Raw genomic sequence first — 14,113 nt, 5'->3', positions numbered from 1 at the left:
ACACAGATCTTCAAAAGAGAGAGTGTGATCTTCCAGAAAACAGTCTACTGCTTTGTTCATCTGAGCATTCAGGAGTTTCTGGCTGCAGTCTACATGTTCCACTGTTACACCAACAGGAACACTGAGCTGCTGAGAGGGTTCCTGGGAGACTACTTGATCTCATCTCTAGATAACGACGAGGAATACTATTATGATAAAGACAGCGGTGCCTACGAGGATCTGCTGGATTCTGATGAAGAGAAGGATACTGACTCTGAGGATGCTGATGATCGTGGCATGAAGGAATATGGCATGACTATTCAACATGATCAGTTTTCACTGGACAACTTCCTTGAGAGTGTCATGTTAAAATCCCTCAAAAGTAAAAATGGACACCTGGACCTGTTTGTTCGCTTCCTTCATGGCCTCTCTCTGCAGTCCAACCAGAGACTCTTAGGAGGCCTGCTGGGTCAGACAGAGACCAGCCCAGGAACCATCCAGACAGTCATCAACAACCTGAAGGAGACGAACACTGGTAAAATCTCTCCTGACAGAAGCATCAACATCTTCCACTGTCTGATGGAGATGAAGGACCTCTCAGTCCATCAGGAGATCCAAGAGTTCATGAAGTCAAAGACCAGATCAGAGAAGGAACTCTCTGAGATCCACTGTTCAGCTCTGGCCTACATGCTGCAGATGTCAGAGGAGGTTCTGGAGGAGCTGGACCTGGAGAAGTACAACACAACAATGGAGGGACGACGGAGACTGATTCCAGCTGTGAGGAACTGCAGGAAGGCTCGGTGAGTCCAGATGTGATGATGAGTGTGAATCAGTGTAGATTAGTGGTTCAGGTCTTCACAGATCCACACTGTGTGGTTCTTCAGAGGTCCAAGTGTTCATTGGAACATGTCAGCTGTGTTTTTGTCTCAGATGTTCTTCAGCTGTGAAAACATGGATTTTTCAGCTGTTTCTGTTTAAAGCTGTTAAATGAATGAAGAAGTTTTCTTGTTGTTTCTAATCATTGTTCCATTTGACAGATGATCTTCTGTTTGTGTGTTTCTATACAAATCTGATCATTGTTGACATCAGTGTGTAACTGTAGCTGCAGCAGCCGCTCAGTAAGAACACTCAGAATGTGTCTCTGATGAAGACGTCCTCATGGTGACTCTGTGGACTCAGACGTGGGTCAGATCTCACTGACAGACTGTGGACAGCATGGAGGCCTGAATGAAACTCCATGTTCTCTGCCTTCATCTGCAGATTACAGCACAGATTAACAGTCTGATGAGGATTATTGTTTCATGTCAAACACAGTCAGATCAGATGAGCTGAGCCACTGATGTGCAGAGCAACATGTCCAACAGGACGTGTCCAGCTGTCTTCAGATGAAGTCCATATAAAGTGTCCTCTTTCATAATAACATGTTTTCTGATGTTTCTGTCATCACAGACTTCATGACTGTGGACTCTCAGAGACTCACTGGGAAGTCGTGGCCTCAGCTCTGAAGTCCAACCCCTCCCATCTGACAGAACTGGATCTGAGAAGGAACAACCTGCAGGATTCAGGAGTGGAGCAGCTGTGTTCTGGACTGCAGAGTCCTCACTGCAGACTGCAGACTCTGAGGTCAGTTCTCTGTCATTATTTATGATCAGGTTTATGAAGAATGGAGGTCCTGTTTTTCTCAGACTGCACAGAGCACCTGTCAGGACTGAGAGACAGAACAGGGAGCACAGACAGTTTAAATGAAGGAGCATCACGGTCCTTCATATCAGCAGGTGTCCCCTCAGTCCTCGGTGGTCTGATGACAGATCAGCTCCAGTCTGGTGTTCACAGGTTCATTATAATCTGCTGATAATCTGACTCCAATGTTACCAGATACAGACTAAAACCCTCAGTCTGCTTCCGTGGATGGACCACTTGTAAATGTTCAATAATTTTTAAGTACAATCAAATGTTCTATAAAAACAGACATGAACATGTTTGTCTATGAAAGGACTGGATGACCTCCAATCCGACAGGTAAATGGCAATGAATGGAAATAAGAATAGCATGTAGATGTATAAAAATAGTGTATAGCAGCAGTTGTGTGGGATATTTGAATAAAGTGCATTTGTTGGATAAAAAGAGCCGGACTGAGCACACATTCCTGAAGGGCTCTTGTGTTCAGGAGGAGGATAAAGTGTTGTCCCAGACAGAATGATGTGGGCAAATAACAATAAAAGGGGTTAAACAGAAGACAACACACAGGGTCATGACATTGTCTCCATTTCTGCCTCCTCTTCCTCTCAGCTGTTGAGGTTTCTGTCATTCAGCTTCTTCTTCTAGCCTCCAATTATTCTGTCTGTGACACTTTCTGCTGAAAACAGTGGTTGGAATGAAATGATGAACAGTTTGTGCTCCAACATGTGTGATCTGATATTGATCCTGTAATGACAGACTGACTGAGGTCAGCAGCAGGTTATTGATCTGTGTTGACATGAACAGGTGTGAATGTTGCTGACATGTTGATGAGGACACACATTTAGATCTGACCATTGAAACTGATCACATCTGATTGATTATCAATCATTTCATCTGTTATTCTTTATTCAGATTGTATCACTGCAGACTGTCAGAGATCAGCTGTGCTTCTCTGGTCTCAGCTCTGAAGTCCAACCCCTCCCATCTGACAGAGCTGGAGATAGATGGAAACGACGTGCGGGATTCAGGAGTGGAGCAGCTGTGTGGTTTTCTGCAGAGTCCAGATTGCAGACTGCAGACTCTGAGGTCAGTTCTCTGTCTGATACTGTTGTAAAACTCACAGAGCTTCCATCCATAAAGCTTTGGTCCATATTGTAATACAGTAATATGAATCTTCTTGTGCTGCATATGAGTGAGTGTGTCGTACATGTTAGTGTACATACAGTTCAGATTATGTGTTGTTCTTCAAGGATCATGTAACCAGTCGTTTCTGCTCCTTCCAGTCAGTGAATGTGTTTTGTTATTGTGCTCACTCACTTCCTCTGGTTTACATGTCAGAGATAGTTTCTGTGCACTGCAGCTGAGGAGGAGAATGGGTATAAAAAGTTAATGATTATAATATCATTAATAATAATACCAATCAACCCAATCAATTTTCATATACCGACACCAGCGGTTTGAAAAGTCCGGTCCAAACGATCTTGTTCTTATTTCTGCCACCTCAGGAACACGAACAGATTTCTCTGTCCTCGTGGAGTCTTTAACAAGCTGAAGTCACGGCACTCCGCCTCCTTCATCTAGTATGACTAATAATAATAATAATAATAATAATAATAATAAGAAGAAGAATTATAATAATAATTTTTAAAACAATAAAAATGATCGTCCTTTAATCGTAATGGAGGAAAAAGCCTCAAGTAATCACGATACTACTGGATATTAAATAATAACCCACAGCCCTGCTGTGTTACATTTTATACTAATGTGTGTTTTTTTGTACAGTTCTCATGACTGTGGAATAGAGTAACCACTCTACTGCAGTAATTCTTCTCACAATCAGTGCAGTTAACACGTCATGCACGAGGGGAAAAAACATCAAATACCGGAAACCGTTATAATAATATAAAAATACTGTGATATAGAATTTTGGTCATACCGCCCAGCTCTAATCCCCGGGGAGTTTTTTGTGCATCGTGTTTCTCAGGTTTAGCCCCATATGTGTTTATTGCACATTACTGGATACAGACCAACAAATGTAAACAGTAGAGATGCAACTGGGTCATTAAAATTATTACACGTGTATTTTTTTTCTTCTTTTTTCATTTTTTTCTTTGGCGGCCCTCAGTCCAATGTTGCTTCATAAATTTTCCCTCAGCTATCGAAACTTTGAGAACCCCTGCTGTAAGGAAATATTTGATCTTCTCCAGTTTTAAATACATCATTGTATCTGAAAGCCACACAGATGCCTTTGGAGGGTTTCCTCATTTCCATTCCATGAGTATTCTCCTACGTGCTGTAAGGGTTGAAAAAGCGATCACATTCTCTCTACTGCAGCGTCTCTTCTTTGAACGCCAAACATGGCTATTATTGGGTTGGAAGTCCAAGTCGAAAGCCTCATTTAAAATGTAAAATATTGATGTCCAGAATTCCTTCAGCTTAGAACATGTGTGTTTAATACTCAGAGCTTCTATTCATAAATCAAACTAAACTTTATTTATATAGCACCTTTCATACAGTATACTGTAACACAAAGTGCTTTACAACAATAAAATAAGACCCCCAGACACACACACCAAAAATATACTGTATACCAAGCACACCCACACCCGCACCCATACACACTTCTACTTCAATTAAAAACAAAATAAAAACAGGATCAAAAGATCCGGACCAAGGAGACGCCATCATTACTTGTAAGGTTTGCAATGTGAGGAGACACTGAGGAAATGGAGATACACACCAGAGAAATCCATAAAAATCAAATAGTCTAGCAACAATAAAACCATGCAACTTAAAATGAGCTAAAAGTAAATAAATAAATAAAAGCATTCCTAAAATCTGATGGGTTCAAACCACATAATAAAATGATAAAAACATAGATCGGCTAGAGCTAAATAGTTAAGAATGTATCATAATGAAGTAAAAGCCTGGGTAAAAAGGTAGGTCTGAAGTTTACTTTTAAAAAGGTTAAAACATTTAAAGCTGTAAATGTACTTTTGTTCATGTTTTTGGTGCTCCTGTTTTAAATGTACTCTGCTGTCATAAAAACAAGTGTTTGTTAATATGTAGAAAATGTCCTCTGTTTAAAGTCAGTTAACCTTAAAGGCTGTTTGGACACAATAATGTTCATCTGATCATTGAAACTCATCTGATTGATTATCAATCATTTCATCTGTTATTCTTTATTCAGATTGAGTTGGTGCAGTCTGTCAGAGATCAGCTGTGCTTCTCTGGTCTCAGCTCTGAAGTCCAACCCCTCCCTTCTGAGAGAGCTGGAGCTGAGAGGAAACAGCAACCTGCAGGGTTCAGGATTGAAGCAGCTGTGTGGTTTTCTGCAGAGTCCAGATTGCAGACTGCAGACTCTGAGGTCAGTTCTCTGTCTGATACTGTTATATGTCTGTTTTTTCCAAGTATTTTATTATTTTAAGATCTCATAGTAGAATACAACATGAACAATATAACCAGCAGTTACACTTCAACACCCCCCCAACATTTGTGTGAGGAGAATGGGTATAAAAAATTAATAATTATAATATTATTAATAATAATACCAATCAACACAAAAGTAATGTCATAAACAGGGGCTCATTTTTTATGACCAAGTTTTTGCTGACTACACTGTTCTTCTTCATTTCATGCCACCTAATTACTGGGAACGCAGTGTTGTTAGATTTCACAGTAAGACAGTAGAGGGCCCGTTTTTGTTACATTTTTGGGTGTTGGAGCCAATGGCGGCCCGCAGTGAATTATGTGAATGTGTGTTATGATATGAATTTTTCATATACTGACACCACCGGTTTAAACTGTCTGGAACTCAGCGCAGTGGTAAATTGTTTCACATGGGACGCTTTTCATTGTTGCACCGCTGAGCACAGGTATCAGTGGAGTTGTTAGTGAGAATAGACAGAGGACGTTCTGAAGCAGGAATGTGTGTAAAACTCTTCACACGGCTCTCAGCGCACATCACTGTCACACACACAAACAGGTTTTGGAGACTTTTGGAGACGCTGAACAGCAGCAGTTTAGGTAAACAAACATGTTGGACATGGAGGAGGACGATGTTGCTGCTGGTTGGTATTTTCATGGCTTTGCCTGTTTTCCCAAATATCTCTGCTTCATACATGTTCACCTCAACTGCTGCTTCTGACGATGATTAGCAGAGAAACAGCATCAAAACCTGTGTGTGTGTGTGGCGCTGTGTGTGCTGCAGTGGAGCTGTATGAGGAGTTCTACACACTCGTTTCTCATGAAGTTTGAAAAGTCCGGTCCAAACGATCTTGTTCTTATTTCTGCCACCTCAGGAACACGAACAGATTTCTCTGTCCTCGTGGAGTCTTTAACAAGCTGAAGTCACGGCACTCCGCCTCCTTCATCTAGTCTGACTACCCCCCCCCCCCAATTATTTATAATAATTTTTAAAACAATAAAAATGATCGTTCTTTAATCGTAATTGAGGAAAAAGCCTCAAGTAATCACGATACTACTGGATATTAAATAATAACCCACAGCCCTGCTGTGTTACATTTTATACTAATGTGTGTTTTTTGTACAGTTCTCATGACTGTGGAATAGAGTAACCACTCTACTGCAGTAATTCTTCTCACAATCAGTGCAGTTAACACGTCATGCACGAGGGGAAAAAACATCAAATACCGGAAACCGTTATAATAATATAAAAATACTATGATATAGAATTTTGGTCATACCGCCCAGCTCTAATCCCCGGGGAGTTTTTTGTGCATCATGTTTCTCAGGTTTAGCCCCATATGTGTTTATTGCACATTACTGGATACAGACCAACAAATGTAAACAGTAGAGATGCAACTGGGTCATTAAAATTATTACACGTGTATTTTTTTCTTCTTTTTTCATTTTTTTCTTTGGCGGCCCTCAGTCCAATGTTGCTTCATAAATTTTCCCTCAGCTATGGAAACGTTGAGAACCCCTGCTTTAAGGAAATATTTGATCTTCTCCAGTTTTAAATACATCATTGTATCTGAAAGCCACACAGATGCCTTTGGAGGGTTTCCTCATTTCCATTCCATGAGTATTCTCCTACGTGCTGTAAGGGTTGAAAAAGCGATCACATTCTCTCTACTGCAGCGTCTCTTCTTTGAACGCCAAACATGGCTATTATTGGGTTGGAAGTCCAAGTGGAAAGCCTCATTTAAAATGTAAAATATTGATGTCCAGAATTCCTTCAGCTTAGAACATGTGTGTTTAAATACTCAGAGCTTCTATTCATAAATCAAACCAAACTTTATTTATATAGCACCTTTCATACAGTACACTGTAACACAAAGTGCTTTACAACAATAAAATAAGACCCCCAGACACACACACCAAAAATATACTGTATACCAAGCACACCCACACCCGCACCCATACACACTTCTGCTTCAATTAAAAACAAAATAAAAACAGGATAAAAAGATCCGGACCAAGGAGACGCCATCATTACTTGTAAGGTTTGCAATGTGAGGAGACACTGAGGAAATGGAGATACACACCAGAGAAATACATAAAAATCAAATAGTCTAGCAACAATAAAACCATGCAACTTAAAATGAGCTAAAAGTAAATAAATAAATAAAAGCATTCCTAAAATCTGATGGGTTCAAACCACATAATAAAATGATAAAAACATAGATCGGCTAGAGCTAAATAGTTAAGAATGTATCATAATGAAGTAAAAGCCTGGGTAAAAAGGTAGGTCTTAAGTTTACTTTTAAAAAGGTTAAAACATTTAAAGCTGTAAATGTACTTTTGTTCATGTTTTTGGTGCTCCTGTTTTAAATGTACTCTGCTGCCATAAAAACAAGTGTTTGTTAATATGTAGAAAATGTCCTCTGTTTAAAGTCAGTTAACCTTAAAGGCTGTTTGGACACAATAATGTTCATCTGATCATTGAAACTCATCTGATTGATTATCAATCATTTCATCTGTTATTCTTTATTCAGATTGAGTTGGTGCAGTCTGTCAGAGATCAGCTGTGCTTCTCTGGTCTCAGCTCTGAAGTCCAACCCCTCCCTTCTGACACAGCTGGACGTGAGCAGGAACAACCTGCAGGATTCAGGAGTGGAGCAGCTGTGTGGTTTTCTGCAGAGTCCAGATTGCAGACTGCAGACTCTGGGGTCAGTTCTCTGTCTGATACTGTTATATGTCTATTTTTTCCAAGTATTTTTATTATTTTAAGATCTCATAGTAGAATACAACATGAACAATATAACCAGCAGTTACACTTCACCCCCCCCCCCCAACATTTGTGCGAGGAGAATGGGTATAAAAAATTAATAATTATAATATTATTAATAATAATACCAATCAACAAAAGTAATGTCATAAACAGGGGCTCATTTTTTATGACCAAGTTTTTTGCTGACTACACTGTTCTTCTTCATTTCATGCCACCTAATTACTGGGAACACAGTGTTGTTAGATTTCACAGTAAGACAGTAGAGGGCCCGTTTTTGTTACATTTTTGGGTGTTGGAGCCAATGGCGGCCCACAGTGAATTATGTGAATGTGTGTTATGATATGAATTTTTCATATACCGACACCACCGGTTTAAACTGTCTGGAACTCAGCGCGGTGGTAAATTGTTTCACATGGGACGCTTTTCATTGTTGCACCGCTGAGCACAGGTATCAGGGGAGTTGTTAGTGAGAATAGACAGAGGACGTTCTGAAGCAGGAATGTGTGTAAAACTCTTCACACGGCTCTCAGCGCACATCACTGTCACACACACAAACAGGTTTTGGAGACTTTTGGAGACGCTGAACAGCAGCAGTTTAGGTAAACAAACATGTTGGACATGGAGGAGGACGATGTTGCTGCTGGTTGGTATTTTCATGGCTTTGCCTGTTTTCCCAAATATCTCTGCTTCATACATGTTCACCTCAACTGCTGCTTCTGACGATGATTAGCAGCGAAACAGCATCAAAACCTGTATGTGTGTGTGTGTGTGGCGCTGTGTGTGCTGCAGTGGAGCTGTATGAGGAGTTCTACACACTCGTTTCTCATGAAGTTTGAAACTAATCCCCGGGGAGTTTTTTGTGCATCATGTTTCTCAGGTTTAGCCCCATATGTGTTTATTGCACATTACTGGATACAGACCAACAAATGTAAACAGTAGAGATGCAACTGGGTCATTAAAATTATTACACGTGTATTTTTTTTCTTCTTTTTTCATTTTTTTTCTTTGGCGGCCCTCAGTCCAATGTTGCTTCATAAATTTTCCCTCAGCTATCGAAACTTTGAGAACCCCTGCTTTAAGGAAATATTTGATCTTCTCCAGTTTTAAATACATCATTGTATCTGAAAGCCACACAGATGCCTTTGGAGGGTTTCCTCATTTCCATTCCATGAGTATTCTCCTACGTGCTGTAAGGGTTGAAAAAGCGATCACATTCTCTCTACTGCAGCGTCTCTTCTTTGAACGCCAAACATGGCTATTATTGGGTTGGAAGTCCAAGTGGAAAGCCTCATTTAAAATGTAAAATATTGATGTCCAGAATTCCTTCAGCTTAGAACATAGTCTAGCAAACAATAAAACCATGCAACTTAAAATGAGCTAAAAGTAAATAAATAAATAAAAGCATTCCTAAAATCTGATGGGTTCAAACCACATAATAAAATGATAAAAACATAGATCGGCTAGAGCTAAATAGTTAAGAATGTATCATAATGAAGTAAAAGCCTGGGTAAAAAGGTAGGTCTGAAGTTTACTTTTAAAAAAGGTTAAAACATTTAAAGCTGTAAATGTTCTTTTGTTCATGTTTTTGGTGCTCCTGTTTTAAATGTACTCTGCTGTCATAAAAACAAGTGTTTGTTAATATGTAGAAAATGTCCTCTGTTTAAAGTCAGTTAACCTTAAAGGCTGTTTGGACACAATAATGTTCATCTGATCATTGAAACTCATCTGATTGATTATCAATCATTTCATCTGTTATTCTTTATTCAGATTGTGGGGCTGCAGTCTGTCAGAGATCAGCTGTGCTTCTCTGGCCTCAGCTCTGACGTCCAACCCCTCCCGTCTGACATATCTGGACATAGGTGGAAACGACCTGCAGGATTCAGGAGTGAAGCAGCTGCTGGATCTTGTGCAGAATCCAGACTGCAGCCTGCAGACTGTGAGGTCAGTAGAGGGGTGGAGTCAGTCTGTGCTGCTTTCAGCTGTTTTGTACTAAACACAGTCAGTATCACAGATCCAGTGTTTCCTGTGAAGCTGCTGCCTTCTGATTGGCTGCTTTCCTCAGTGATGCTGTGAGAATGGTGACCTCCATGTCTCTCTGTCAGAGACAGATGAGACGTCCATCAGCACACAGAGACTCTGTCTTTAAATGGGACAGCAGGACGTCCTCAGTAAAGTCTGTGTTGATGACTCAGCAGTCTGTCTCCACTGTGAGTGAAACCTGCAGAGGACACAGACTTGATGCTAAAAGTCTGCAGCTCTGTGAGCTCGGAGCTCAGTGTGTTCACTCCAACACGTTAACATGAGAGCTGGAAGGAAGCAGCTGCTGCACTGCTGCTCTGAACAGGACTGAAGTCCTGCTGCTCTTTATACTGGATGATGCTGCTGATGGAGGGAGTCTCTGTCAACACTCACTCACCTCCACACTCACTCTCTCTACAGGTGGAGGGAATGAAGAAGACAGAGTGTGTCCTGATGATCCACACAGGGAGATCATCGTCATCATCATCATCATCATCATCCTCCTCCTCCTCCTCAGATGGTCTCTGGCAGCAGTCAGACTGTCTCAGTAAAGGTGGAGCTCTCTCTGCTCTGTCAGTCTGACAGCTCGTCTTCACTGAACTGCTTCACTTAAAGGTGGATGTTTCTCCTTGAAGAGCAGCTGCAGAGTCCGTCCACGTTGAAGAGACGTTCAGAACTTGAAGGAGGTCTTCAGGTGTCTTCTGCTCTGATCCTGCTTCCATCTTGAACTCTGTCAGTCTGTCATGGTTGTTCTCTCAGGGTCTCTTTGGGTTTGGACTCATCTGATCAGCTGCTGGTTCTGTCTATCTATTGATTGATCATGAAGCTAACATCTGTGATCAGTTCAATAAATCCTGAAAATGAACAATTTATCAACATTTCTGACAGAAACTGTAAATGACCCCAAAGTAATATGTACATGATTACAGGCATTTAAAGCTTTTATTTTGATATTTTAGAGTTTTAATATCTGGTCAAATATGATTTAATAAGATCAAAGTGCTTTGTGACTTTACACAGCATGAGGACATTCAAAGCTTTTAACTTCATCACTGAGCTGTAATGTCTTCATTGGCTCCAAACATCAGATCAGATCAGAGTTCTGAGGATTCCTTCCTTCCTTCTGACCTGTAAACAAACAGGAACAACATTCAGACTCATGTTTCTAAAAGTCTTTTTCCTGATGACATCATCATCCTTCATTTCAGTCTGACTGACAGCATCATGTCAAATGTTCAGACTTCATACAGAGCAGCAGTGAGTTCACATGGAGGTCATTGTTTATTGTTCATATGAGGAACAGACATGTTTAAAATGATCAGTGGATCATTTACAGTGAAAACAGCTGTTACCTTGTTTAAGCCTCCGTCTCAACACCAGGCAGATGACTGCTGATACACAAATGGCTGCACCCACCCCAACAATGGCTCCAACATTGTTTTCTGTAATAAACCCAGTCAGTCTGTTAGTGTGTCCCTGAACGCCTCATGGTGCATTTGATGTCATGTCATTTGTTCTACCTGTATTCCTCTCTATCCTCACAAAGGTGTTTGTTGTGATGGTCTCCTCTTCATCAGTGAGCTCACAGGTGTATAGTCCCTCCTGATTGGAGGATCAGCGCTTGCCTTTAACATTTCTCTTTCTGTTTATATAGAAACATGTTTTACTTTACACTGAAGCTGCATGTACAGAATGTTGTTTTTGAACTGGGTAGAACCTCAAATGATCATTAACACTGAGCTGGTAGTTCAACTCCCTGAGTTCCTTTTCCTTATAGTTCAGGGTGGATCAGGATCAGAATGCTGGACTTCATGTCTGCAGTGTGTACTGCACCATGTGACTGGTCTCCATGTGCCTGAAGCAGCTGGGGGTCTGATGGGCTTCTGCTGCTCTGAAAGCACAGAAACAGGTCACTGCTGCAGACAGTCTGAGAGCAGCAGGGATGATCATGACAGAAAAATGTTGTGATGTCCAGAGTAAAGTGGGACAGCACAGATGTAAGAGCTTAACATGAGTCTGAACAAAGGACTGCAGGTGACTCTGTGAAGAGAGTCACATGTCTGAGGCTTCGTACAGCACAAAGTGTTGGATGTGTTGGTTCAGACTGAGGCTGTGTGTGTTTCTGTGATGGAGTCAGGCAGCTCTGCCATGTGTGTAAATACACTGTCATTTTCAGAAACACTGTGCTGATGTTGCAGTTCAGCTATAGAGGAATGAATGGAGCTCCACAGCTACATGATGTTTAATGAGCTCAGACTGAAGGGGGTTAACTCATGAAGCTTATTTACAGTCTTTGAGGATTAGTAGTAGTAGTATTTGAGGACATCACGCCACCTGCTGGACAGATGTACCTGTTACAGCACGCCATCAAAAACTAAATATGTATGAATTAAAAACAAAACACCTTTAACTTCACAGAACCTTTAATGTAAAAGTAAAAACAAAGCGTGTCAACATTTGACTTGACTGTAAACGTTTACTTCAAGACATCATTCACCTCAGCTTTTACTCAGCTGACCACAGGACACTTGTATGTTACATTGACTCCAGAGTTTCTACTTTGTCCTGCTGCACACATCAACACATCTCAGAGAGGAGCAGTGTAACAATAAACAGTACAGATGACCCCTTATAGTTTTTAAAATACAAAAATACTAACTTTTAAAATAAATTATTTGTAGTTCTTTTTGGATGATATTTGATCTACCGCTCACAGCAGCACATTTCCTGTTACACAGTAAAAAACAAATTAAAAATGAATTTAAAAAACATTTCAAATGAAGAAGAGCTGAATAAGTTAAAAACCATAAAAACAACACGGTGATGAAGCACAGTTCATTCAGCAGCTCTGCAGCTACACAAAGGACACGACAATATCATTCTGAACAATAAATTCAATTTTAACAACAAATACCATAAATAACACTCTGAACATTAACACACCCTCTCTTCTGTAAGGCACTATTATCTGAACTGCACAATTCCTGACATGATGATTCCACGTCTGCTCTCTGATGTAATTTGCCAACAGAAAGCTGATTTATGGGCTAGCAGTCTGTGTTAGCAGGTAGCATTATGGTAACAAGGCTCAGGAACATACAGGACACTAAAATTCTACTGAGGGAATCTACAAAGGTCTTAAAGTGCAGGACTCCAACAAAATAAAACTCATTTTAAAAATCTATTAATTCAGCTTTATTTCAAAAAGAGCCACAAATATGTAACTCTGACACCTTGTAGTGTATGAGAGGATCATTAAGTCCTGCAGCCTCCATCATGGCCCTCATTGTTTTGTTGGATTTCCTGTATTATTTTGAAAATAGTGTTTCCTTTTGTTTGGACTGGTCTGCATGTGGGTCCATCTGAACTTAACCCTTAACAACTGTAAGAGCCATATGTTTGAGTAATTGTAAATAGGTGTCAGAGGCATTAGGGGGCGCTAAAGGGGTGGCACCCATGGCAGTGCCACAGGCTGCCACAGGTGATTTAAGTGGGGAAAATTAAAGCATCCGGTGCTGATGAATGGGGAAGCAAACAGTTTTTTGACTGTATGAAGATTGCTTTGTGAACGGTATTATTTTGTTGTTATGAAGTTGAAACTTTAATTTATTTAATCTAAGTTACGAGTTAATAAACCGATATTATTTTACAGCAAGATAGAATACTGTTTCATTCATTCAAATACACGTCAAACAAACATTGGACATCAGCCGGTAGCCTCTACTGCAGAAGCGCGTTTGTTACAGACCCCATGACTTCTCCAGACTCACAGGTATTTAACACAGTCACAACAGACAGGACAGGGTCTGGACCATTCAGAGGAAGCAGTGAGATGTTGGAGCCTGGATGATCAGTCTGTGAGAAGAGATGTGATTCCTTTAAACTTTGGTTTTCAAAATAAACCTCATCAATATTTTCCTGATGAACAACATGTACACAAAATAAACATCACAGCCTCATGACACAATCATGTGACGTCGTGTTGAGTTTACTGACGTTAATGTGTTCATATCATGATGCTGAGGGTTTTTAATCAGTAATGTGAATAGATTTCAAATGTTATTAATAACTTAATAAATATTTCTTATGATGTTAGATCAAAGCTCAAAAGATGATTTTCATTAAAGAAAACATTTACTTACTGATTCAGCTCTGCCCTGTGTTTGGTTTGTACCTGGGAAAAGCTTTTAATCAAGGAAATAAATAACCAATACAATGAAGAAGAAATGAATTAAAAAC

General features: G+C 40.2%; 1 protein-coding gene across 6 annotated transcripts in view; it reads left to right on the top strand.

The window, feature by feature from the left end:
- LOC114452823 (NLR family CARD domain-containing protein 3-like) overlaps positions 1 to 14,113 on the top strand; it is a 1,046,161-nt gene that overhangs the window by 936,577 nt on the left and 95,471 nt on the right. Inside the window, exons 10-11 of one of the 6 annotated variants that reach the window (XM_028432282.1) lie at positions 9,623 to 9,796; positions 10,295 to 10,433. The exons of the other annotated variants lie outside the window; for them this stretch is intronic. Of the exons in view, the coding sequence (XP_028288083.1) occupies positions 9,623 to 9,796; positions 10,295 to 10,307 (187 nt within the window). The 3' untranslated portion in view covers positions 10,308 to 10,433. Of the gene's footprint in view, positions 1 to 9,622; positions 9,797 to 10,294; positions 10,434 to 14,113 lie in introns of those variants that run through there. 6 annotated transcript variants of the gene reach the window in all.

This window comes from Parambassis ranga, chromosome 20 (genome assembly GCF_900634625.1).
Source record: "Parambassis ranga chromosome 20, fParRan2.1, whole genome shotgun sequence".
Taxonomy (NCBI): domain Eukaryota; kingdom Metazoa; phylum Chordata; class Actinopteri; family Ambassidae; genus Parambassis; species Parambassis ranga.
The sequence above is the reverse complement of the archived record's forward strand: the minus strand, read 5'-3'. Positions and strand labels throughout refer to the sequence as shown.